The sequence below is a fragment of the Gopherus evgoodei genome, chromosome 2 (assembly GCF_007399415.2).
Source record: "Gopherus evgoodei ecotype Sinaloan lineage chromosome 2, rGopEvg1_v1.p, whole genome shotgun sequence".
Lineage (NCBI taxonomy): Eukaryota > Metazoa > Chordata > Testudines > Testudinidae > Gopherus > Gopherus evgoodei.
Window position 1 is genome coordinate 206309046 of NC_044323.1, and position 27416 is coordinate 206336461.

A 27416-nucleotide genomic window follows, 5' to 3' on the forward strand; every position below is an offset into this window, starting at 1 on the left:
TGTGGTGCTTTACCTCTGAGGGTAGAGGATTTCTAAGCATAAGTAAGGAGGTCCCAGCTGTTTTGCCTGGGTTAGCTCTAAAAGACTGTCTGCTTACTATAGAAGCTTCTATTATCTTTCAAAATCTAACTCATTTGTGTGTGTACGTGTACCTGCTTTAACATTGTAAATAACTCATTTCTTTTTCCTAGTTAATAAACCTTTAGTTAGTTTGTTACAGGACTGGCTATAAGCATTGTCTCTGGTGTAAGATCTAAGGTGCAAATTGACTGCTTGATCTTTAGGACTGGGAGTAACCCAAATATTGATGTGATTTTTGGTGTAAAGCAACTATCACAAAGTCAAGCTTGCTTAGGTGGCAAGATAGATAGGAATCATAGAATATCAGGGTTGGAAGGGACCTCAGGAGGTCATTTAGTCCAACCCCCTGCTCAAAGCAGGACCAATCCCCAGACAGATTTTTGTCCCAGATCCCTAAATGGCCCCCTCAAGGATTGAACTCGCAACCCTAGGTTTAGTAGGCCAATGCTCTAACCACTGAGCTATCCCTCCCTTAGAGGATAGTCTGTGATTCTAAGGTAAGACTGTGACTGAGATTTCGGGAGCTCAAACTTGTTACTAGGTTGGTGAAATCTAATTATAGGTGGTGCACAGCCAGTTTGGAGTTTCTGCCCTGCTTCCTGACAGTCTGCACTAAGGATGGCACTCTCAGTCGTAAGCCACTGCAGGCAGCATGACAACATCAAAAATAATTATTTGCTGGAATGAAAATTGAAAGCACTGGAGAACTTGGTCAGAGTACAAATAACTGTATCACTGAATGATATTGTTTCCGAGCCTCCGCATTACAGCAAACCTCATTTTAAGCTGGGTCCTACAAATGATCAACTAAATGGAAAAGGACTTATAGGACCTCCATGCACTTATAGGACCTCCAGCTTAATGTCACTTCATCTGGCAAACATGACTGAGAAGATCGTAAAAACTACTAAAGCAATACAGTGATCACCTATCAAAGCCATAGGACTGGGTTTTTTCGTTTTTTTTTTTTCCTGAAATGACTCTTCTCCCAGAGATGTTTTGGAAAGTGTTTTTTATCTCTTGAAGGGGCACATGAGGAGACAGGAGTTGAAACAGCTACATTATTCCCAGCAAAACTCTGGGTTATTTATGAAGAAAACGTCTACATTTCCGTTACATTACTTTACCTCTGAGCGCCTCCTGCATGCCGCTGAACAGCTGTTCCCTGGCATGCAGGAGGTACCGGGAGGGAGGTGGAGGAGTTGATCAGTGGGACCTGTGAACTCCCTGGAGTACCCTCACAGACCTCCAGGGGTCCGTGGACCCCCGTTTGAGAAATGCTGGTCGAGAGCACTGTTTCTCCCACATACTCCAGATAAAGTATTACATACAGCTGAAGCACAGACAGGATTCTCTCCTAACTGAAGAAAAGGAGTCTAGCCAGTACTTTGTCCCTCTCTCCTTTCCCATCAGCAGTGAATCTCCCACACCTCTGCTTCAACCTTCTTCATTAAAGATCATAGCAAGTCTGAATAAAGTTCACTTAAGTTTTGCTTTGCTGATACTTTTGGAGTTTCTAGTATTAAGCAAGCATTATGTGCAGAGGCAGGATTCTCCTACAGGGAAATTACTGAATTTCTGGGATTCTCATGATCCTGTGCCAAAATTTAAATTCTTGAATTAACATTTTAGTATCAAAATTATAATTTTCTTGTCCTATTAGTAAAGCTAAGATTTAGCTCAAAAACTAGTAACAGTAATGCTTTTTAAAAAAATAGATTAAATACCTTGTTCATCGCTGATATGGGCAACCATCCATTCTGTCTCTGGGCCAGATCTAGTACTGGAATCACAGCAGCTGATCTATGTCCCTCTGGGTAGTTGTTTACTATTGCTTCTATTCTCTAGTTTAAAAAAAAAAGTTTACAACACTTATTTAAGATTCAGATTTGGATACTTAACATGCCCTTTTCTCCATACCTTATAGTTTTCAGGTGTGAAATCAAATGGAGTATCTGGGTTATTTTCAGGAGTATCTCTGTGCTGCAAGGAAAAAAAGGAAATAAAGATATCAAAATATGATTTTACACACACACACACACACACACACACACTCTTTAAAGCCAGAAGGGACCATCACGATCATCTAGTCCAGTGATTCTTCAACTGGGGTGCATGCACCCCCTGGGGGTGCGAGATGCCCTTTCTGGGGGTGCATGACATGCCAGATTTTTTTTAGAAGGTAAATCATCGAACACACAAATTAAGCACAGGCACATAAGTATAAACTACTTTGTTTAATCAAACCTATGTATTTATTAACATTATGCACTTTTTAACCATTACTGTAATATAAAAACAAAAAACATATCTAGGTTTAAAGAATGGAACTACTTCAACGATTTTTGATAAGGAGTGCAAGAACATATTTTGAGAACCAAAGGGGTGCAGGCTGCAGTAAAGGTTAAGAACCACTGATCTAGTCTGACCTCCTGAACATCACAAGTTACAGAACCTCACCCACCCACTCCTGCAGTAGGCCTTAGCCTCGGGCTGAGTTACTGAAGTTCTCAAATCTTGATTTAAAGACCTCAAGTTACAAGAATCCACCATTTTCTCTGCTTCAAGACAGCAAATGTCCTCTGCCCCAGGCTGCAGAGGAAGGCAAAAACCTCCCATTGTTCTCTATCAGTCTGACCTGGGAGCAAATTCCTTTCTGACCCCAAACATGGCAATGAGATCCTGAGCATATAAGACCCACCAGACACACACCTGGGAAAGAATTCTCTGTAGTTACTCAGGACCTTCCCTCTCTAACAACCCATCTCCAGCCGTTGCAGATATTTACTATTAGCAGTCATGGATGGACCACATGCCATTGTAACCAATCACATCGTACCATCCCCTCCATAAGCTCAATATTGAAATAAGTAAGGTTTTTTGGTCCCCATTACTCCCCCTGGAAGGCTGGTCCAAAACTTCACTCCTCTGATGGTTAGAAACCTTCGTCTAATTTCAAGCCTAAATTTACTGATAGCCATTTGTTCTTGTGCCAACATTAGCCCTTAATGTAAATAACTCCTCTCCCTCCCTGGTGTTTATCCCTCTGATATACTTCTAGAGCGCAATCATATCTCTCTTCATCTTTCATTCTGTTAGCCAAGCTTCTCAAATCTCTATTTGTAAGGCAGGTTCTCCATTCCTCCGGTCATCCTAGTAGCCATTCTCTGCACCTGTTCCAGTTTGAGTTCATCCTTCTTAAACATGGGAGACTAGAATTGCACACATTTCCAGATGAGGTCTCACCAGTGCCTTGTATAATGGCAATAACACTTCTCTATCTCTACTGGAAATCTCTTCTCTGATGCATCCGAGGATTGCATTAGCCTTTTCATGGCTACATCACATTAGCTGCTCATAGTCATCCTGTGATTGACCAATGCACCCAGGTCTTTCTCCTCTGTCATTTCCAACTGATATGTTCCCAGCTTACAACAAAAATGCTTTTTGTTAGTCCTCAAGGGCACTTTGCACTATTAAATGTCATCCCATTTCCATTGCTCCAGTTTTCAAGGTTGTCCAAATTTTCTTGTCTGATACTCTGATCCTTCTCTATATTGGCAATATCTCCCAACTTTGTCATCATGCACAAATTTTATTAGCACACAGCCATTTATTGTTCTAAAGTCATTAAGGAAAACATTAAAGATCAGTCCCAAAACCAATCTTTGAGGAACTCCCTAATAAACTCCCTCCAATCTGACAGTTCACATTCCAGCATGAGCAGTTAGAGTCGCCCCTTTATTCAGTTCCTTACCCACCTTTCAATTCTCATATTAATTCCCATCTTCTCCAATTTAACCAATAATTTCCCACATTGAACCGTACAGGTAGATCAGACTGCATTTCCTTTGTCTACAAAAATCAGTTATCTCAAAGAAAGATCAGGTTGGTCTGGCACGATATACCTTTTATAAAACCATGTTGGTATTTTATCCCAATTACCATTAACCTCTATGTCCATAACTACTCTTTCAAAATTTGTTTTAAGACCCTGCATACAATTGAGGTCAAACCAATGGACCTGTGGTTTCCCAGATCACTTCCCCACTTCCCCTCCCCCCACCTTCTTAAATAGAGGTCTGGGGTCGGCAACCTTTCAGAAGTGGTGTGCTGAGCCTTCATTTATTCACTCTAATTTAAGCATTCCCGTGCCAATAATACATTTTAACATTTTTAGAAGGTCTCTTTTTAGAAGTCTATAATATATAACTAAACTATTGTTGTATGTAAATATGATTTTTAAAATGTTTAAGAAGCATCATTTAAAAATTAAATTAAAATGCAGAGCTCCCCGGACCGGTGGCCAGGACCCAGGCAGTGCGAGTGCCACTGAAAATCAGGTTGCCTACCCCTGATATAGATGCTATATTAGCAATTTTCCAAACACAGGGTACAACCCAAAGTTCACAGATACATTAAAAACCCTTGCTGTTGGGCCTGCAATTTCATGTACCAGTTCCTTTAACATTCTTGTATGGAGATTACCTGGAGACCCCCAGATATGGTCCCATTAAATCTGTTTTTGAAGAAAATTCAGGATATTTTAATAAGGGATTCTCATATCTATAAACACTAAACTATCTACTATTTCAGATAAGTTTGCAAGCATTTAAAATCTCACCTTGAATTTTAACTCTTACATGTCAGAAGTTGGGACTCTAATATTAAATGTTAGGCCAGCAACTATGAAAATTTGTATTAGTAGTTAAAGGAAAAAATATATAACTGCACAATAGTTTCTTTTTACACAAGACTGGAACTAATTAGGTTTTCAAAGTGAGAGATTCTGTGACAACAGTAAGGTCAGATCCATGAATCCTGGCTCTTAATCTTACCAGCCTTTATTAAAAGGCATCTTATCCAGACACATTAGCCTATACTACATAGTTTCAATATAATAATAAATAATCTGATTTGACAAAAACATTTCAAATAAGAAAAATTCACAGTATTCCTGCAAATTCCTAAATCACTCTTAGAAAGTTATCAAAAATTAATAATGCGACATTTAGTCTTTAATCTCAAAATGGACATCAGACACAATACAAAGTATTCTAATATCCAAAAGCATAATTTATTACACCACTATGCCATTTGCAAATTTGTGTCCAAATTGATCCTAGTTGCCCTGATTAAAATAGAAAGGTACTATGCCTATTTTCAGTTTCTCTCAGACATAAAATTAAAAATTCCCATCTGAAGGTATTTGCTGTTTTTGTAATGTTTTATTTCTTCGCTCTAAATCAGAGAAAATTTCTGGATTTAGAAGGTTTATCACTAAGGCCCTGATTCTGCTCCTGACTACATGGGTAGATCCCTGTACCCATGCAGAGCTCCACTGAAGTCAATAGAACTCAGCAAGGGCACAGGGTTCGGATGACATATAAACTGCAACACTGATACCTAAAGAAGTACTTCGCTATTTTTAAACAGGAAACCCCCTTCACGCGGGATCATTTCAAGACATTAGGATGAGCATTTTTAAAAATAAAGTCTTCTGGGCATTTTAGTGTGAACTGTAAAGATTTTTAAAATAGAAATAAATTGCCTTTTAAGCAAAACAGGCCACCCTTTATTTTAAATCATCTGAATTAAATTATGAATTTTGGCCTCTGAAAAATCAGTCCAAGCAGTAACAGGCTGAGCTGAAGAGCTGTGTGTAAGTTTGTCTCTCTTATCATAGAACATCAGGGTTGGAAGGGACCTCAGGAGGTCTTCTAGTCAAACCCCCTGCTCAAGGCAGGACCAGTCCCCAGACAGATTTTTACCCAAGTTCCCTACATGACTCTCTCAAGGATTGAACTCACAACCTTAGGTTTAGCAGGCCAATGTGCAAACTACTGAGCTATCCCTCCCCCCTTAACAGAAGTTGGTCCAATAAAAGATATTACCTCACCCACTAAGCAATCTGAAACATGCTTCAGCCACCAGGGTGGATAAAAAAATCAAGACTATCCACCTTCAAGATCACCATCATTTTCTATAGTTTCAGAGTTATATGCCAACAATAGTGTTTCAGTCACATCACGTATGTCACTGTAGCAAAAAAAAAAAAAACAATAAAAATAATACACAAAATCTCCATCATCCAGAAACAACTATAGATAAATTTGTCATAAGAACCAACAGATTACAAAAAGAGGTAATTGATGAAAAAATTGCCTGCTTTGTTTATGCAACAAAATCTCCTTTCCGTATGATTGAGAACCCACACTTCATTAACATGGTTCAATCATTAAGACCAGGACACAGTCCACTCAGCAGAGCAGATGTCTCAAGCAAATTGCTGGATAAAGTGTATGAAAGAGAAATTGAGCACTATGCAAAAGGTCTAGAGGGTAAAACTGTTAACTTGAGTCTTGATGGGCGGAGCAATGTCCACAATCTTTAGAAATCTCACATTGGTACCTTCTTTGCATTTTGTCAAATCTGTAGTGTAAGTGTTCTTAAAATAAACAATATGAGCTAGGTCATCCAAGACGGCTATAACATGAAATATATAGCATAAGGATAAAACAGCAGGAAACCTACAATTCTCCGCCAAGGAGTTCAGTCAAATTTAATTAATGCAGTTTTTCTTTTTTAAATGAGCATCATCAGCATGGAAGCATATTCTCTGAAATGGTGGCCAAAGCATGAACCTGCAAACGAATGTTTAGCATATCTGGCAGTAAATATCTTGCATGCCAGCTACAAAAGTGCCATGCAAATGCCTGTTTTTACTTTCAGGTCACATTGAAAATAAGAAGCGGGCAGCATTATCTCTAGGGTCCCACCAAATTCACGGCCTTGAAAAACACGTCACAGACCAAGAAATCTGATCTCCTCATGTGAAATCTGGTATTTTGTGTGCTTTTACCCTATACTATACATATTTCACGGGGGAGATTGGCGTTTCTCAAATTGGGGGTCCTCACCCAAAAGGGAGTTGCAGGGGGGTCACAAGGTTATTTCAGGGGCGGTCACGGTATTGCCACCAACGTTCCCTCTGTTTTCAATTCCATGTGCGGAATACCTTGGTGCACATAAAAAAAAATGTAAGTACAGATGTGCACCACCAATAGAAACAAAAAACCTAGATATAATATATATATATATATATATATATATATATATATATATATATATATATTTATTTTAAAAGTTACAGTACGGATAATTACTCCATCCACGACAAGTTAGGCATTTTAGAACTCACTACTCAAAGAATTAAATTTAAGTGTAAGAGAAATAAAAATTATGAAATGCACAGACCAGTCAAAACACTAAAATAACACACTTTGAAAGAATGAAATTACAGGAAATATATGTGCATTGTAGGAAGTACCAAGAAGAAGTAACACCACCACAAGTGTGAGAGAGAGTGAGTGAGTGTAAATATGCTGGCTGCTGGGGAAATTTCTGAGAGACACTGTGCATTGTCTCTTTAAGGCACTCACTGAAAGCTCTCCTACTGTCCTAAATCTGAGCCCTGTCTCTGCTGCTCCTGCTCTGCGGAGATGGGGTACCTGTGCAGCGGCGGGGTGAAGGGGAGAGACACAGAGGCTGTGTGAGCTGGCTTTTGGGGAAGTCTCAGAGACAGTGCGCTGTCTCTTTAAACAAGACACTCACCGCCCGGAGTCTTCAGACCTCAGCAGCTAAGTCCTGAGCCAGGCTGTCCACTCTGCCCTGCTCTGCAGAAATGGGGAACAGGAGCAGGGGGACACCCTGACATCAGCATCCTCCTTCCCTGCTCCCCCCCACACACACTCTGCACAGCGAGCGGGAGGGTCCTGGGAGCAGCTGCAGGAGCAACCTGGCTGCAAAGCAGCAGGGGGGAGGGCACCTGAACACATGCTGCTGGATGCACACACACTCTGCTAATAAGCTGTGTGTCACTTGCCTTATTTCTGCACTGCTCCTGACACAGCTCTGCCTTCAGAGCTGGGATCCCAGCCAGCAGCTGTCACTCTACAGCTGCCCAGCTCTGAAGGCAGCGCCACCACCAGCAGCAGCGCAGAAATAAGGGTAGTAGTACCGCAACACCACCCCCAATAACCTTGTGCCCCCTATAAATCCTTTTTGGGTCAGGACCCTACAACATCGTGAAATTGACCAAAATGGACTGTGAATTTGGTAGAGCCCTAATTATCTCCCATATATGTAAACAAACTTGTTTCTCTTAGCAATTGGCTGAACAAGAAGTAGGACTGAGTGGACTTGTAGGCTATGAAGTTTTACATTTTTTTTTGTTACATAACTGAACTCAAAAATAAAACATTTACATTTATAAGTTGCACTTTCACAATAAAGACAGTGCACTACAGTACCGTATGAAGTGAATTGAAAAATACTACACCTCTACCTTGATATAACGCTGTCCTTGGGAGCCAAAAAAAATCTTAACACGTTATAGGTGAAACCTTGTTATACTGAATTTGCTTTGAGCCACCAGAGTGCGCAGCCTCGCCCCCCCCCCGGAGTACTGCTTTACCGCGTTATATCCAAATTTGTGTTATATCGGGCAGCGTTATATTGAGGTAGCGGTGTATTTCTTTTGTTTAGCATTTTTATAGTACAAATATTTAATCAAAAATATAAAGTGAGCACTTTACAGTTTGTATTCTGTGTTGTAATTGAAACCAATATATTTGAAAATGTAGAAAAGCTTCCAGAATATTTAATAAATTTAAATTGACATTCTATTGTTTAACAGCGCGATTAAAACTGCTATTAATCCCAATTAATTTTTTTAATCCTGATTAATTTTTTTTTAGTTAATCACGTGAGTTAACTGTGATTAAATCTACAGCCTTAGTTTTCCATTTTCTGGTGTTTGTGAGGAGACAGACTTAGGTTCTTGTTCCAACAAGATCAGTATGAATGGTTTGGTTAGTGCTATATTGTTTTTTCCTGCATACTAAATAGTCTCTTTGAAAACTCATCTAGTATCAGGAGAGGTTTCTTTCTTGTTTTGTTGAAATATGCATTTGATTTCAGAGAGGGAAAATGACTAAAAGGGTAATTCACCACACATCTGAAAGACCTACTTATGTTTCACATAATGCCCTCTGATCTTCTTTTCAATTAGAGCCTGATCCAAAGCCTACTGAAGTCAGGACTGTCTTTCGATTGACATCTGGGCTTTGGATCACGTCCTTGAAGTGTACCTTGGAAGATTAAGATCTGAGTTTACGGTCTGTTGAAATCCCACCCATAACAGCTAGCAAGTTTAGAAGTGAGGGCATCTGGACACCAGTATGCAGGAAACAGGAACTGGCAGCATGCATGTAGTGGCATATAAGAAGGTAAGACTGAGTTTTTCTTCCCATATATGAATTCATATCCAGAATATGCCAACAGAACCAACCACCCCCAGGGGAGTACGACATTCATATACTCAGACTCACAACTGATTTAGCCATTTTACAATGTCTCCCTGCATAGTTTGTAGTTTCCTTATTTAAACACACATCCACCGAAAAGTTACATTTGCTAAATATTATGGAGACTACTTCCCCATTCAAAGTGCTACATATATAAATGCTAAAATTAACAAAACTAAACATTCTCAAACTGCATGTTGATAGTATGTGCTCCTACTTCAATTCCAAATTATGTAAGCCCCAACTGGAATATACTTATCTGTTTACAATTAATTTCCCTTTCTGATAAGAATTATAGAAAAGGTAATCTGATATACTAAATATACATTACTTTTAGAGAGTAGTTTATATTTAGTATACATTAGACCCATCTGTACAAATTGAAAAATAGTATAAAAAGCAAAGAGGAATACAAATTGGGTTGTTTTAGGTAGTCTCTCCCCCTTTCATTAGATTTCTCTACATAAGGAGTCTGATTCTGCACTACTGAAGTCAATGGGAATTTTGCTATTGACTTAAATGGAAGCAGGATTGGGGCCTTAAATGAGGGTGAGGAGAGAAAAGAACATTTTTTGGAAATAGCATGCAAGAATAAAGACAACAAACTTGATCTGTGGATGACAAAACATTCAGCAGTCCTCTTAAACAGTTCAATTGTTATTTCTGCACTCCTGGCATTCCATGAATGTAGAGGCTGCCATTACATCTTGGAAGAATATTTTGTTGTAAATTCTATTTTCAACTCGTCAGGACATGCACTATTGTAACTGAGGATTTTCCTGAATTTGGGAAATTCCATCTTTGGATTTTAAGATTACATGTCAAATACACAGGAAAAAATAAGAGAAGAAGTTATAAATGACAGTAAGTTTCCCCCCGGTCACTGTAAATTTGGGGGAGGAGGGGGGAGCAAGGTTACACACTAGAATACCAAAGGAAAATTACTTGAAGAAAAGAAGGGACTTTGTACAAGCATATGATGGGCTCTCTGAGTTACAGAAATAGAATACTTTTTATTCTTGCAAGCTTCCTCACAGAATTCCTTACATAGCAATCTTCTGTTATTTCTAATAGGCACCCCAGACATATGCCACACATCCTGGATCTACTTCTAGATCTTTGGTTTTCCTCCTAAAATTTCAGTTCTTTAATCTAGGTTTTATTTTAGGATTTTAGCCTGCTGTTTGCTTTCTTTGTTTTCCTGTTCCGCTTCTCTGACTCAGTTATCCTTGTTAACATGTTCTTAATGTCTGTTTGCAAAAAAGTCAGCTTGATTTCTAAAACGTCCATCTTTGGATTACAGCTGTTATTTCTTGTGTATCTGTCTGCTTGAAGAATCTCAAGTGGGGGGGGATAATAAATGAGGCTTGTATCTGCTACCACAATCTGAGCACAGTTCTATGCTGCAGGGCTCTGAGTGGTTACGTTAGAAGCTATACAGCACGTTAAAGCTAAAAATTTCCATTCGTTGGCTTCTTTAGCGAGCTCCTGTTGATGATGTTTTGGCTGACTAAGAGGAAGAGTTTGTGTAGAGTCTGAGGGAATTTTCACCAAGATCTTGTAGAGTTCCAGTCACACAGTTGTGCAGGATCAGTTTCTCTCACGGTCTCTATCTCTTCTATTTAATAGAAATATAACATCTATCTTGGAAATAAGCTATCTGATTTTATCCATGAATAAGGGCTCATTTATGCCTTTTCCTAGGTGCAGAATTCTGGAGAGTAAGAGCAGGCTCATCGCTGAAGCATCAGTGCCTGGAGGCAATAATGCCTGAGTGCTAGAGGGAGCATACTAGGAAGTGCCTCTTGCTACACTTCTTGAACAAGCGCAGAGTTTCCTGAGTATTGCTATGCAGGTGTGTGGGCGGGGAAGCATCATGCTTTACCCAGACACATCCTTTCTGTTTGTGTAATCAGTTCCATTCTTTCCTCTGTATACCCAGTGTGACATTCTGTACCTCAAAATAGCACCCTGGAACTCCCATATTCATCACTGTGATATGATTATGATATGTTTTGTACAATGCATGCCTTGTGAGGTATCATTTAAAAAGTCTTGATCTGCTGAAAATTACTATCTTGTTGAATTGTATGTGAAGTTATGAAGTACTGCTAGGTGTGTTACTAAAATATGTGGTAAGTGGGAGATGCCCACAACAAGCCTTTCAGTGGCAACAAAGGAGCAACTAACACTGACAAGACAGATTTAGGATCAGCCAGACATGTGTTGATGACCCATCATGAAGAATCCACTCTCCCAGAGATTCCTCAGAGAGTGCACGTACACAATGGGGGCTACCTAACCCCCATGTCACAGCAAGGATCTTTCTAGAACCTGGGAGAAAGTATAAATGGAAGTAGATGACATCATCATTTGGCCTCTCTCCTTCCCCATCTCAACTCCTGGAAGATCATTTGGAAGACAAAGACTTTGATCTAGAGATTGGTCCAAGGCTGAGAAGGGAATTCAATCTATGTAATAAGAACTATAAACTGCCTGGAACATCCAGTGCAGCAAGAAAAGCTGTTTGATTCAAATCTTGCTTAGTCTGCAATAGTGTAGAATTTAGACAGTGATTCTATTTTTATTTCTTATGTAACCAACTTTAATTTCCGTGCCTAATGTTAATTTATAACCTAGCTTTCTGCAGTTTTATACTTACCAGTGAGTTTGTCTAAGGTGCTTGGGCAATCTGCTTAGATTACAAAGGCTGGTATATGTCCACTTTCCTTTGACAAAGTGGCAAAATTAATTTATGAGCTTTTACTGTTCAAGAGATGGCCTTGAGCAGTGCAAGATGGTACATCACTGGGGTGCAAGGCTGGAGCTGGGTAAAAGTGGCTGGAGTCTCTCTGCGTATAATTCATGAGTGGCGTATAGAGCATTCATGCAACTCAATTGGATGTGCCCCTCCACATGTTGATGGCTGAGTGACCACAGCACCTGTAGGGTTTGCTATATGTCACTAGCACAGCATTGTGAGAGACAGCCCAGGCTGACGAATTTAAGGGGACTCAGCAGTCTCATGTCACACCCAGTTTCTCATTTGTGTAGGTCTTTAAAAAGTGTTTCTCTCCCTTGACACTGTGAAAGATGGAAAACCTGACTGTAAAATAAAAATTTGCAACAGGATTACTCTTCTTAGAGAGTATAGAACCCTAGACTACTTTTAGCCAGTTTTTAAAAAATGGAGTATATTTTAAGTTGGTTATATCCCTTTTAATTTCTCAAAACGGTTCTGCAAGCCTTCGTCACATACACACTGCATGTGTATATTGCCTACTGACATGCCAGCCTGGTGAGGAGGGCTTTAGACTAGGTTCAAAGGAGGCAGGTAACAAAAGCCCAGAGGTAGGTATAAAAAAGGTGATCTCAACACAGAGCTAGATATTAAGAGAGGGGAACAGAAAATTATAATAGGCACTTAGGAGCAACAAGATACAAAATGGTGGGGGAATCTGCTCTACATTTCAGACATCTATGCACAAATGCATGGAGTCTGACGAATAAACAGGAAGAACTGGATGTATTAGTCCATAAACTAGATTATGACTTAACTGCCATCACAGAGACCAAATGGGATAAATCTCATGATTGGAATATTGATATAAAAAGGGTACAGCTTGTTCCGGAAGGACTGGCAGGGGAAAAAACAGAGAAGGCATTACATTATACATCAAGAATATGTACACTTGTTCTAGAGACCAGAAGGAAATGAGAGGCAGACTAATTGAGTGTGCCTGGACGAAAATTAAAATGGGGGTGAAAACAGACCCTACCACGACATTGTCCCTACTACACACCGCCGAACCAGGAGGAGGTAGACAAGGCATTTCTAGAATAAACGAACATCCAAAACACAAAACCTGGTAGTAATGGGGGACTTTTAAACTACCCAAACATCTATTGGAAAAGTAACATGGAAAAAACACAAAATATCCAATAAGTCCTGGACTATATTAGGGACAACTTTTTATTTCAGGAGGAGGAAGTAATCAAGGGGACTGCCATTTTAGACTTGATTCTTACTACCATGGAGGAACAGGTTGTGAATCTGAAGGCTGAAAGCAAGTTGATTGAAAGTGATCATGAAATTATAGATTTCACAATTCTAAGGAAAGAAAGGACTGAGAGCAGCAAAATAAGGACAATGGACTTTTTTAAAAAGCAGCTTTTAAACAAGCTCAGAGAACTGCGAGGTAACGTAAGAAGTAGTTCAGGAGAGCTGGCAATTTCTCGAAGAGACAATATTAGAAGTGCAACAGCAAACAGAACCATGGACCTTTGAACAATGAGTCCACACTATCTTCTACAAGCTATCTGCCTGCAACCCCCAGCAAGTCATCAAACTTCTCTTATATCCCAAGCTCTGAAGCTCAGACAGTTGGATCTGTGCAAGAGGCTAACAGGCAACCAGAACACCCTACAGATCCAAACATTACTCCCCTTCCTGTTCAGTCCAAACAACAAACAGATATCTAACAGTAACTCAAATCCAGTAGTAGCTATACCAATCTCACCCCTAACACCTACTATGCCACCTGCCATTTCCCCAGCAGTACAAGCACCACATGTAGCTCCCTCAAATTCAGCAGCAGCCATTACACAAGAAAAGTCTCCCTCTCACAAGAGAACAAGTGTATGCAGCACAGGAAATGTTGAAGACTGCAAAGTTACCAGGCCAGAAAAGGCACTTATACTTGGGTTCCTGGCATGATCCAGAGAGAATCCTTGCTAAGAGCAAGGCAACATCATTCAGATTAAATTAGTAAGCATACAGAAGTTTCACCAAAAGTCAATGGCACTGGAAGCATCACCCTGTTATTGGATACAGTCTTTGAAATGACTTGTATTACTGGCCAGTGGACCCCGCTCAAGAAGTACAAAACTATACCTAATGTTTCCTAAAAGATTCAGTAACAAACTGTGGACCAAATCAAGCATAGAATCAGGCAGCACGTCTAGTGTGTCAACTGTTCAAAATGGCACTCATATCAGTTTCTTCACTTTCCAGAACACAAATTGTGGCTATCCAAACTAACTGGGTTATATGATTGCAACAGGAAGATGTTGCCGAACTGACAGATTTTTTTTTTTTTATATAAAGGAAAGTAAAAGGGTTAACATTGTTCTGTGAGTCAATATGCCAGAAATAAAATTACAACTCAAAGTTTGCTTCCCAGGTTTGGAGCAGTTCAATGCCAAGCACTGGGAAAAAGGACAATTGTGGAATCACAGTTTACCATTAAACAAAGGCATAGATTTTATTGCAAAAATATTTACATTGACTATATGAGTTTAGTTTAAATATGGGCACTTGCGCACTACAATATTTGCAGTTATTCCTGTAATTTGATTGTAGTAAATTTAACTACTGCAGGTGGTAGATGTCCAGCATCTAATAGCACCCACCCTATATTTAGCTTCTCTTTGCCAGGATCATAGGGGGATTTGAGAAGCTGTTTTAACTCTACTGTACTGTGAGGGGAAAAAAAAAAAGAAAAAGAAAACGAAAACTATCCTGACGCAAAAGAAAGACAGAAACACTAGTAAGAGGGCAATACAGCTCCATCAGGAGCTCTTTAATGACTTGAAAAATCAAAAGGGAATCACTACAAAAGAACAGCACAAGCCTAACAGGGACAAAATCAGAAGGCTAAAGCACAGAATGAGTCACACCTAGCAAGGGATAAAAAAAGGCAATAAAAGGAGGTTCTGTAAATACATTAGAAGCTAGAGAAACATGAAGTGTAGATCCTCTATCAGAGGAGGAAAGCTAATAATGGACAACTCAAAAAGGCTGACATGTTTAATGCCTATTTTGTTTCAGTCCTCACTAAACACATACTTACCACAATATTAACAATAAGAGGGAAAGGAACACAAGCCAAAATAAGGAAAGAACAAGTTAAAGAATATTTAGATATGTCAGATGTACTCAAATCAGCAGCACCTGGTTCTTAAGGAACTAGTTAAAATGCTATCAGAACTGTTAGCAATTATCTCTGAGAACGCATAAAGAACTAGTGAGATCCCAGGGGACTGGAGAAGGGCAAACATGGTACCTATTGTGGAAGTACAGCAAGAACTGATAGGGATTTCAATGCATGACAGTCTGTTAGCAAGAGTCAGGCTAGCTGTAGCCCTAATAACGCGAGACTTGTAGAAGTGAGGATTGTGTGAAGCGAGTGGGAAAGAACTGTGGGAGAAGTCCTTCGATCTTGTGTTGATAATAAGGAATGTAAATTGGCATCTAAATAGAAGTGAAAAAAAAAAGATAACAAAATAGCCTATGTATAAACAAAATGCAGCTGTTGCACTTTATTGTAGGTAACAAAAAGTATAAATGCTTGCTTTAATTGTTTACTTTGAGAGAGACCTGCCTAGGACAGGGAAACTCTGTGTCCTAGGGCACTCCCTCTCTCTATACAATTGTAAATAGAATAGAAAATAAAATATTTGATTTTGCTGCACCCAGCCAAAAACTGAGAACTGAGTTTTTCTCCGATACTATCTTTAAGAAGCGGGCGGAAAAAGAGGATCCAGGGAATTCTAGACCTGTCAGCCTAACTTTGATACCTGGAAGATACTGGCAATCAATTTGTAAGCACCTAGAGGACAATAGGGTTATAAGAAATAGCTAACATGGATATGTCAAGAACAAAATCATGCCAACCCAACCCCTTTTCCTCCTTTGACAGGGTTATTGGCCGAGTGGATAGCAAGGAAGCAGTAAATGTTTAGTAACGCTTTTGGCACAGTCCCCACAACTTTCTCACAGGCAAGTTACAGAAATGTGGTCTAGATGAAATTACAAAAAATGGTTGAAAGACCATACTCAAAGAGTAATTATCAATGGTTCACTGTTACACTGGGAGGACGTATCTAGTTGGGCTCTCAGGGGTCAATCCTGGGTCCGATACTATTCAGTTGTTTCATTAATGACATGGTAATGGAGTGAAGAGTACGCTTATAAAATCTGTGGATGACACCAAGCTCAGAGGGGTTGCAAGCATCTTGGAAGACAAGATTCAAATTCAAAACAACTTTGACAAATTGGAGAATTGGTCTGAAATCAACAAGATAAAATTCAGTAGACAATGCTAAGTACTTCACTCAGAAAGGGAAAAAAAAAAATCTACAAAATGTGGAATAAGTGGCTAGCTGGGTGCACTGCTGAAAACAATCTGAGGGTCATAGTAATCGCAAATTAAAAATGAATCAATAATGCGATGCCACTGTGAAAAGGCTAATATTCTGGGGTGTATTAACATGAGTGTCATATGTGAGTCACGGGAGGCAACTGTCCCACTCTACTTGGCACCAAAGATGCCTCAGCCAGAGTACAGTGTCCAATTCTGGGCACCACACTATAGGAAAGTTGGGGACAAATTGCAGTCTCTCTAAAAGAGAGCAACTAAAATGATGCAAGTTTAGAAAACCTGACCTATGAGGAAAGGTTAAAAAAACTGTGCACGTTTAGTCTTGAGAAAAGAAGACAGAGGTGGGAGAGTCTTCTAGTAAGGATTGTTTATAAAAAGGATTATAATGAACTGTTCTCCACCTCCACTGAAGATAGGACAAGTGGTAATGTGCTTAATCTGCAGCAAGTGAGATGGAGGTTAGAGATTAGGGAAAAATACTAAATATAAGGATAGTTAAGAACTAGAATAGGCTTCTAAGGGAGGCTGTGGAATCCTCACCATTGAAGGTTTTTAAAAACAGGTTAGACAAACACCTATCAAGGATGGTCTAGATCTACTTGGTCCTGCCTCCACACAGGGAGACTGGACATGATGACCTCCGAAGGTCCCTTCCAGCCCTACATTTCTGTGATTCTAGGTACTTGAACTGTGACAAGAAGTACAAAATAAGCAAGAAAAATCTAAATAAAAATTCACATGAAAAAAGAAAGCAAACCATCTACACTGAAACTGGCATCAAAACAGAACCACCACATTGGAAGCAAAGTTAGTGTTACTCCATAGTAAACCCCTCAGCACCAAGGAAGCTTTATTCAACACCACAAAGCAAAAGGCAGGAAAGAGGATGGAGACTAGGGATACTCCAATAACATGATTATTTAAAACTGTGTATCTTTTCTCTGTACAAATCAGGCAGCCAATAAGACATCCACCATCTGATGGTATTAAAACACCCAATATTGATTAAAGAACTCAAAAAAAGTTTAACCTCAAACCAGTCAGAGCAATTGACCAATTATCTATTACAGAGGTTCTCAAACTGTGTTCCATGGACTACCAGTGGTATGCAAGCTCCATTCAGATGGTCCGCGGATAGTTCCCTCTAAGGTGCAAGCCTGGGCGACTGCACACCAGAGAATGAAGGACCACCCACCTAATTAGTGGAGCTGCATAGGTTTGGCTCCACTAATTAAATGCCTGGACCCTGCAGAAGACGCACATGTAGGGTGAGGTGGTGGCCTTGGGGAAAATAGGGGGCAGGTAGGAGGGGGCAGTGGAGTAAGAAGAAGGGGTGGGGGGAATTTGGGACATGCAGGGCTGCGGCAGCCAGAGAAAGAGACGGCCCTCCTTCCTAGCCCCAGCTCGGGGCTGCGGGGGAGAGAGGGCACATCTATTGCTTTAGAAAGGTAAAACTACTGATATTAAAATATGAGTTGTGTGCTTTTATTTGTAGAACAAAACGGTGGGGTTGTTTGGTTTTTTTAAATATAGTGCTTTTATCCAAAGCACTTTGCAATAGTTAGCTAATGGTACAAACAACACTTTGAAAGATCATTAAGTGGTCCACACTCAGCAATTTTCAAGTGGTCCGTGAAAAGAAAAGTTTGAGAACCACTGATCTATTAGATAAGCTCCCAATTTGTCCTTAAACACCTCTTAGTGGTTTTCAACCTTTATTTCCATTTGCACACCCCTAAAAAAAAATTCTAATGGAGATACAGACCTCTTTGGAAATCTTATAAATAGTCTACAGACCCTTAGGGGTCCATGGACCATAGACTGAAAACTACTGCTCTATGTTAATTAATGCCTGAAAGTTATAGCTCAAAAAGCCATTGCATAACTGAGGCAAACACAAGTACATAAAATTATATTCAAGATGCAAAGCTATTGTGAGGAAAAAGGCGCATTAAAGGACAGCAAATATTATCAAACAACTAATAAGACACAGATCCCCCAGGTTGCTATAAATTAAATTCAAATGGTGACATAGGTCTTGAGGATGGCTTTTTTGTTAAATTCTCCAAGCCAACTGACTCTACACCACAGGCCCAGGCATCCCTGAAATTGTCCTCAGAACCTCCTGTGTGTGCCAGGAAATGGGAGCTTGTAGCTGGCTTTGGCAGCTTATCTCCCTAGCTTCCCAGGCTCTCAGCTGCTGACTTGTTCTTGAGGATGCCTAGCCTGACAGCCTTCTGTCTCTCCCCCCACCCCTCTTTGGACATCAGCTCTCGCTCCCTAGGTCTCCAACCACTTTCTGCCTCACTTCATGGAGAAGTGCAGAGAGCAAGAACTGTAATCCAATTAACTCTCCCTTCGGGGAAAAGCTGCAGGGAGACAAAACAAAATGTTGGGTGCCTAGCTGCAGCAAAAGGTGAATTCTATGGCAGAAATGCTGAATTCCACTGCATCTTGAAAAAATGCCAATTGTGCAGCTATGTAATCACAGAGTTCACAAGGCCATGAAGGATAGGAATAAGGCAGATCACACCCCTCACACTGTTCTCTTCAGATTCGTGCAGATGGCACTGATTTGTATGCCCCAGTTCACATTTGAGATTCTTGCAACTATAAATTATTACTATTTATATTTGTATTGCATTTGTGACTAAAGGCCCCAGTCATGGATCAGGGCCTCATTGTGCTGGGAACCACACAAACATGGGCTAGAAACATTTTAAAATTAAAGGTCAAATTCTGGAGCTCAGCTCAATGGCAAAGTGAATTCTATGACAAATTCGGTAGTAGTGGAACCAATGACTACACAGGACCATGCCTAAAACCTTCCTTCTCAAAGGAATCCTCATGTTTGGAGCAAAACTATTCTCCAAAACCTCTTTAGAAAATGGCTGAATTTATTTCTTTTTTTAAACTTTAATAGTGAAAGTTTGGCAAAGTTATAACCAAATGAAAATAGAGGCTTATGAAGTCAAGTGTTAAGCAACCCCACTTAAGTATTTAAAATTATTTAAGATAGGGAAGAGATAGCAAGGGAGGGTGGCAGATTTTCACCCCCCAGAGCAGGAAGTTCTGAAAAATAAGTTTCCTTGTAAGTTTCTACTAAGGTCTGAAAGAACTGTTCTTGCCAATCAAAAATTCATGTGTGAATAAAAACCATATTTCACCCAACCCTCAACTTTGACTTATTTATTCATTTATGTTTTCAGTATCTAGAAAAATTTCTTACCAGAAACAAGGCTCCTCCACCTCCACTGCGCACAGCTGTTTTATGCAAGTAGCGGATCTGTCTCACCTTTAAACAACATTTTGAAAGTATTAAAAACGATGGGCAAAAATTTATGTGCTAAATTGCCATACACTGCTTTCAGTAACAGTTTGATTCCTATACCAATCATAATAAAACACAACCAAAAGACCAAGTGGTTTATTATTTGATGAGGCAAAGTGGAGAATATTAAAGGCCTCTCCTGATATCAGGAGTATCTTTGTTCATTTAACCCACCTTGGTCACTGCAGATCAAATTAGAAAGTAAACCCCATCATTTCAAAGCCAGAATTTTACATAACTTAATATCCTCTCCTCACGTGTAAGCACATATCAGCCAATGTACTAAATAATTTACTACCACAACACATACTTTATAAATACACATCAGCCACATATGTTTTACAATGTATGCATAAGCTACTGTTTCAAATCTAATACATTTAGGGAAGTCTGGAAATCCCATTAGGTGCCTATCCACATCTTTAGACACCTAAGTATCTTTGTAAATCTGGCCCTGTCCAAAAGGTGTGTACCTTTTTCAAAAAATGAAACCTCAAAGTATCAGAGTTAGAAGTGTTAGATTAGACTTTATTTTTAATCAATTTGACCTAACTCTTTGATTGGTAAGGAAGAGATCATAGTAAGGGGATTAGAAGGATTAGCAAACAAACATATAGGGAGTCATAAATTGGCAATGTCAAGTCTGCTGAAGATCAGATAAACACATATCTCTCAAGTGTCTGTCACGAAGGGTTAAAAAAAGACTACACACTATCACTCATTTTTTATAGCAAATGTAGATGTGTATAGAGCTAGACACCAGATGAACAGTATTCTGCCTCAATGGAGTGAGGACTAGCTCAGTGGTTTGTGCATTGGCCAGCTAAACCCAGGGTTGTGAGCTCAATCCTTGAGGGGGCTATTTAGGGAACTGGGCTAAAAATCCATCTCAGGATTGGTCCTGCTCTGAGCAGGGGGTTGGACTAGCTGACCTCCTAATGTCCCTTCCAACCCTGATATTCTATGAAGGGATATATGAACCATAAACACAAGTGGTCAAAAATACAATACTCAAAAGAAAAACAAAACAACAAGCACTGTAGTTAGACTATAACACACATGACAGAAATCATAACTAAGAAGCGTGTGCATAGCCCCTATACACCCACTACCACCGTATCCCCAGGGCTCCTTCCTCCTCTTCCCGAGCCCCTCCCCCAAATCCCCCTCTTCTCCTGACTTTAATGGGGGGACAATCGCCCCCTTTTCTGCGGGGCGGGGGTGACAGGGGCCGGGCTCCCGAGAACTGAAGGCCGCTGTGCCCTTGCCGGCTGCCTCGGGCCGTCCCGACCAAGGACGCCTGGAGGCGGGCAAGCGGCGCCTTGGCCGCGAGTCTCCTTACCGAGAGCGCGGCGGCGGCGCGAACGGGAGCAGCGAGGAACATGGCGCCGTCCCCCGGCCCTGCAGGCCGCAGCCGCCACCAAGAGCCCGCGCGCCTCCCCTCTTACCGCTCCCTCCCACTGTGCTGTCGGCATCCGCGCGGAAGCGCGCACGCCTCGCGTTCGGGGGCCGCGCGCTGATGCCGATGGGGCCGGGCGGGGAGAGGGAGGAAGGAGCGCGCGCCAGGACAGAGGCTCCTGCGCGCGCCGGTGCGGGAGGGAGCGTGATGTGATGGCCGCGGCTCAGGATCAGGAGCGGTCTGAACCCTTCTCGATACCTCAGGGCCCGGCCTTGCTGTAAGGCGAGCGTCGTGCGCCACAGGCTGTGCCCTATAGCTACCAGGGAGGGAAATGTTAGGCTCACAAGCATTGCTCATGGGGAGCAAGGGCAAACCACCTGTTTGTCCCCACGCACTGGTACCTCTGCTGCCGATTAAACAGATTCCCAAATCTCATTATTTTTAAATTAATCTTATTACTGTTGGGGACGCACTTGGCATAAACCAGGTAACTCCAGAGAATGGAAGGCCATGAGAGCTGAGGAAGTGCTCTTGCTCTGAGCCATAGTGTACCAGCTCTCCTTCAGACTCCATGTTTGACCCCAGGTTGCCCTTGTTGTGTGGGGCTATTCCTACTCCTACAGTTACTAGGCAGACTTGGCCCTGGGTGGGAAAACTGGATGGTTACTAGGCAGACTTAGCCTTGGGTGGGAACAGTGTGAGTGACAGATAATGTTGTAACGTAACAGTTTTGGATTCTAGCATAAATAGTTAAGTACGCTGTTTGTTTGGCGCGCTTGATCTGAGTCCTGCTTGGCTCCAGGCATCTATTTGTGATCACAAATAAAGTTTGTTTACTTTTCCACCCTGGTGTGTTCTATTGGTTGCAAAGCACACCGGGCAACGAACCCAACCGTTGCCACCCTCGGGCACTGTGTGCCGGCAACATTACCTTCTGGGGGGGGAGGCAGTACTTAATTTGTGCCAGGGCAAAGTCCTGGCACCTCTAGCCCTGGCAGTTCATGATAGCCCCGGCACCTTGGGCTTGCCAAGTCAGATTATGAAAGATTTAAATAATTGCTTGAGCCTTGGCACCTCTTTCATTACAAATTAAGCACTGAGGGGTAGGAGTCGTGATTTTTGAATGCTTCCGGTTACTGCAACAGCAACAGCTACGATGTACTAGGCAATCTATACATACAGGAAGAGGCCACGTCTGATCAGTGATCATTACGGTGGCCACTCATGTTTCCAGACATTCTGGGCCTGATGTGGCCCCAACCTGTCCTGGTGTGGCATCACACTCACTGTGAATGCCAAGTCACACTGCACCAGGGGAACCATTTTGAAGAGGGTAATGCTCCACCACCCCTCTCCTGCCAACAGGGGCAAAGTGGCATGCTCTTCAAAATGGTGTCCCCCATCTGATACCAGACAAAAGCACATCCAATTTTGTCTCAGTACTGGACTGGGGACAAACCATGCAAAAAAAGACCTCAGATTTAAAGCCAGACAAGTGTCCTCCCTAGTCACAGTTCTCTCAGAGAGCTACACAAATATAGTTAAAATAAAGGGTGTGCTCTCCTGGCCCTGCTGTCCTATCAGTAGGGCCAGGAGATAGTAGAAAATGGGCACAGTCAGGGCTGATACTAGCTACCAGATTGTAAATGGGATGTGCTGGTGGCATCTCCACCCCATTTGTGAGGACAGAGCTACCAAAGTGCATGCAAACTCTTCAGAAGAGGGACGTGTTTACTGAAGCAATTAAGAGGTTTGAATTTTCCTAAAGTTGTGTACAACCCCCACAAAATGCAGAGAAAATTCAACAATATAATGCCATTTTATATCTAGCTGTCCCTCAAACAGCAAAAATCCTCCTATCAAAGCCCAGAAAAATTAAACAGGGCATAAAAGAGAACACTTTTTTCAGCAATATTGGTAACAATTCCCTGCCACAAAATGGATAGCACAGAGAACCCAAACCTCATGGTTCAGGAGCTCAACACATATCTCAGCCTACCAGACAGTGCCAACACATAACTGCTGGTTCTGAAAGAGAAAGGCTACCAGATTGTTTTGCCTATGAACTCATCATTCCTATCCTGCTGAATGTATATTGTGCATCAAACTACGCAAATGAACCTGAAGATCTGTATGATCAAACAGAACCTTCTATAAACATTAACTCGCCATATCACACTTTAGAGAGAATAATTATTCTCTTTTTGAAAAATATACATTTGTAATAATAGAAGAGTAAAGGAAATTACATTGTAGGGACTAATGTGTCATTAATAACCCCCATTTTTCCTTCTCATCTTCCCCATTAGGCAGGGCTGTTTGAAGCTTGAGCTGCAGGCATTCATATTGTTATCATCATGGGTCAAGAGAAGGCTTTGTTCAGTTCTATTAATCCCTTACCCTTAATCAGCTTTCCCATTTTACATTAAAATTCACCATGTACAGCAAAAATATTTGAACTGGACAAAATTAATCTGATTAGATAATGAAATAATTTTCTTCCTCGACACAAATGACATTACAAATGCCAACCACAATCATATCTTTATAAAGTGCCTCATTACTCAGACCTGCAGGTGAAAAATACAGATTGTTTTTCAGTGCAAAAGCAGCTTCACACTCTTCAGGTACTAATTAAGAAATAAGTAATTTACACTGAAAGGGTACTTGAATGTGCATATTTGCAAAGCACTAGTTAATGTTACAAATTATATTTTTCTCCACATCTCTTCCCCAGGGCCATCTCTACCCATACGCAAACTATGCAGCTGCGTAGGGCACCAGGAAATTTGGGGCACCAAATTGCCCCAAATTTCCTGGTGCCCTATGCAGCTGCGTGCTGCATCCAGCTCCAGCGGCCATCCCAATCCCCCGGACAGCTGAATCGGCCCCTCATGGGCTGTGCACAGCAGGGCCCAGAAAAGCTTCCTCTGCCCCTGCCCTAGCCCTTCCCCTCAGCCCACGCTCCTGCTCCACCTCAGCCCCACCTCCACTCAGCCCCTTCCCCCTCAAACCCCATCACCTGAGCTATGCGTCCCGGGGGACTGCAATAAGGGGCAGGCGGCAGGCTCACCTTGTACTCTCAGGACAGCAGGAAGTGGAGCAACCCGGTCCCAGCCTGCTCCACCCGCAAGTGCTGAGGGGAGGTTCCCCGCCTCGCTGCAAACCTGGGAGCCTGGGGAGCAGAGCAGAGCAGGCTGGGGCTGGGTTGCTCCACTTCCCGCTGCCTCTTGAGTGTGGGGGACTGGCCCTACCCCTGCTGCCTTCCTGCACTGGCTGCTCCTGCCTCCCAAAGCACTTGGGCGCAGGCCCACCCTCCGCGGAGGCCTGGGATGCCCCATACCACCTGCAGAGGCGTGGGATGCCCTCTCCACCTTGGAGGCCCAGGACCCGGCCCCGCACAGCAGGGCTGCGTAGGGCACCACAATCTCTAGGGACGGCTTGCTCCTCCCATCCTGTCCAAGGGGGAGATGTCTTCATTACCTTCCCTCCACACTGATACGATGTTACTAAGATGGTGCTATTAGAATCTCAGTAAAAATATATATATACACACAATTTACCACTACAAAAATAGCGGCGAAGGCATGTTAGTTGTCACTGTCAGCTAATACCAGGCACTTACTCAATGTGAGGTTTAACAAAAAACTGAGCTCTTGAATTATATCTGCCTTGTACATCTGTACTTTCCCTAGAATGTAAGTTAATATATTGCAGCTACACCAGTTTTTTTCCACAACTCCCATGTAGAAAACTCTTGGATGTTTTGGTGAAACATTCATAAAAAGGCAAAATAGTACAGAGCCAACACAGGCCTTATCTACACAGTAGACTTCAGCCACCAGTGGCTAGTCACTGATATAGCTGTTCTAGTGCAAGCTTGGGTAAGTAAGCAAAAATGCTATAAGCCATGATTTCCACCTATGCAGCTTAACCCTGCTTGAAACCAGGCTAAACTACACTGGGGCAAATCAAGATTATAACAGTTTACACTCGGAGTTTGCACCAATGAAGTGACACTTGTGGCTGGCCTCTAATTGCTGTAAAAAGGCTAAATCCCCAGTGTAGGCAAGGCCATCAATGTGCTTCAAAAGTAATACATGTACTGGATCCCTATTCAAGATGGTTAATTTTAAAACAAAGTCTAAACCCCTCAAGGAACTTGAATTTGAATAAATATTTGTTGTGCCTGTACTGTAATTTCCATTTTTTAACACAGAATATTTTTCAGTTTGTATAAGCCAAGTAGTCTATGGCGCTGACACTCTGGGAGGACTATTGCTGTTTAAATCTGTCTTTGCAATGGCTGAGGAGTTGCCTTTCTGCTGGCCCTTCTTCATTTATGAATTTTAAGAGATCCTATGATCATTCATACTGTGACAGGCTGGACTTTTTGTTGATTTGCTTTTCCTAGTTCTCTGGTCTCATATACTTGATTCTCCACCCCATATACTAGCCTGAGATTAGTTTCTTAGACAGTTAAAAAGCTGCTTAAAGCAACACAAGAATAATGGTGCAGAGATGCTCAAGCACAGATTAAAGATTCTGATGCTAAACCAATATTTTCACGTTTTACTGGGCATTTGCCTTAGGAATTCAAATCTATGAATAACAAAGGACATATATGGGAGATTAATGGAATGTTCCTACATTCCTTGCAAACTAGTGCTCATAAATCACTAAATTAATAAACATTTGACTATGTAATAGAAAGAGCATAGTGTTAATGACACATTAATTGTACAGGGCCACCACCAAACACATTGTTCAATTGGCTTGTATAAATAGAAACATCTTCTTTAGCCTCCCGCAACCCCAGAGCATATAGTGTCTACCATTTTCTGCCATTTATTTTGGTCTTATGCTGATCTGTTCAGGCTTCTGAGTGTCATGTTGATGGATACCCTGTCTTAAAAGACAGAAAATGACATCAACAGTTGCAAACATATATAATTCAAATAAAAATTACTTATTAAATTTGACTTTCATTTCTACATAAATTAAAAGCCAAACCTGATTAAACCAATGAGCACTACCCAGGAAGTGTAGCTGTTCGGTTTGTGCCAGTCTGCCTTTTATAAATATTTTACTGAAACATCAAAATGTTACCCACAGAGCAGTTTTTGAAAAACAAACAAACAAAAAACAGGCACAGGCTCAATGTGTTAACTAATATACGTCAGAACAAAATATAACATTCAAGTACTCATATAGTCAGACATATATTAGAGGTGCTTTTCTGGGTCACACTAAGTTCACTCAGTGCTGGATGGATGACAGCTCCTGGTGCCACAGGACTCTTTGTCGCTTTTCACAGATCCAGACTAACATGGCTACCCCTCTAATACTTAACTCCTTTATGGACAACATGACTCAATAATAAGGGAGTGATTGTGATTTGGACTATGCATCTGCGTAGATGCATAAGTGAAAGGAAAAGTCCCCAGGATACTCATGTATGTGCTATCTCTGTCTTGGGTCTGGACACACAGCAGTAAGTGGACAATGCACACCTATATATCTTTTCTTGCCAGAAAGGTAAGCAAAGAAAGGAGAGAAATGGTCAGAGTGTGCTTCTCACACACTCTCCATGCCATAGCTTTACCGACTGGGATGGGAGAAGGAAGGTATAATCAGGGCCGGCTCCAGGCACCAGCACAGCAAGCAGGTGCTTGGGGCGGCCAAGGGAAAGGGGTGGCACATCCAGCTCTTCGGCTGCATTTCAGCAGTGGGTCCCTCAGTCCCTCTCGGAGGGAAGGACCTGCTGCCGAAGTGCCATCAAAGAAGAAAGCGATTGCAGCTTCTTCTTTTTTTTTTCCCCCCACCGCTTGGTGCAGCAAAAACCCTGAAGCCAGCCCTGATCGTAATTTGTTGCAGTATAGGACAACAAGAAGTTACTAATTCCTTCCCCCTCACTTCTCAGAGCAAGGGGAAATCAGAGAGGAAACTGTGTCTTGCAGGGTGTCTCTGCAGCACAGTGCCTCCCTGGGATGTACTAGGTGTTGCAACAAACGTACTACCCCTTTCCCGTGAATGTACTTAAGCCACTATCTAGCTTTCCCAGCAAGTTAATT

The 27416-nt window shown here is 41.4% G+C and overlaps 1 protein-coding gene across 2 annotated transcripts in view; it reads right to left on the bottom strand.

Moving 5' to 3' along the window:
* The window catches only part of NDUFV2 (NADH:ubiquinone oxidoreductase core subunit V2), a 33535-nt gene extending 12132 nt beyond the window's left edge, over positions 1 to 21403 (bottom strand). The window contains exons 1-4 of one of the 2 annotated variants that reach the window (XM_030552774.1): positions 21286 to 21402; positions 19842 to 19907; positions 2002 to 2064; positions 1809 to 1925 (exon numbers count right to left, since the gene is read on the bottom strand). In XM_030552774.1, coding sequence (XP_030408634.1) covers positions 1809 to 1925; positions 2002 to 2064; positions 19842 to 19907; positions 21286 to 21327 — 288 coding nt within the window. In that variant the 5' untranslated portion in view covers positions 21328 to 21402. Of the gene's footprint in view, positions 1 to 1808; positions 1926 to 2001; positions 2065 to 19841; positions 19908 to 21285 lie in introns of both variants that reach the window. The other variant, XM_030552775.1, reaches the window with a different exon arrangement.
* Positions 21404 to 27416: the final 6013 nt, after the last annotated feature.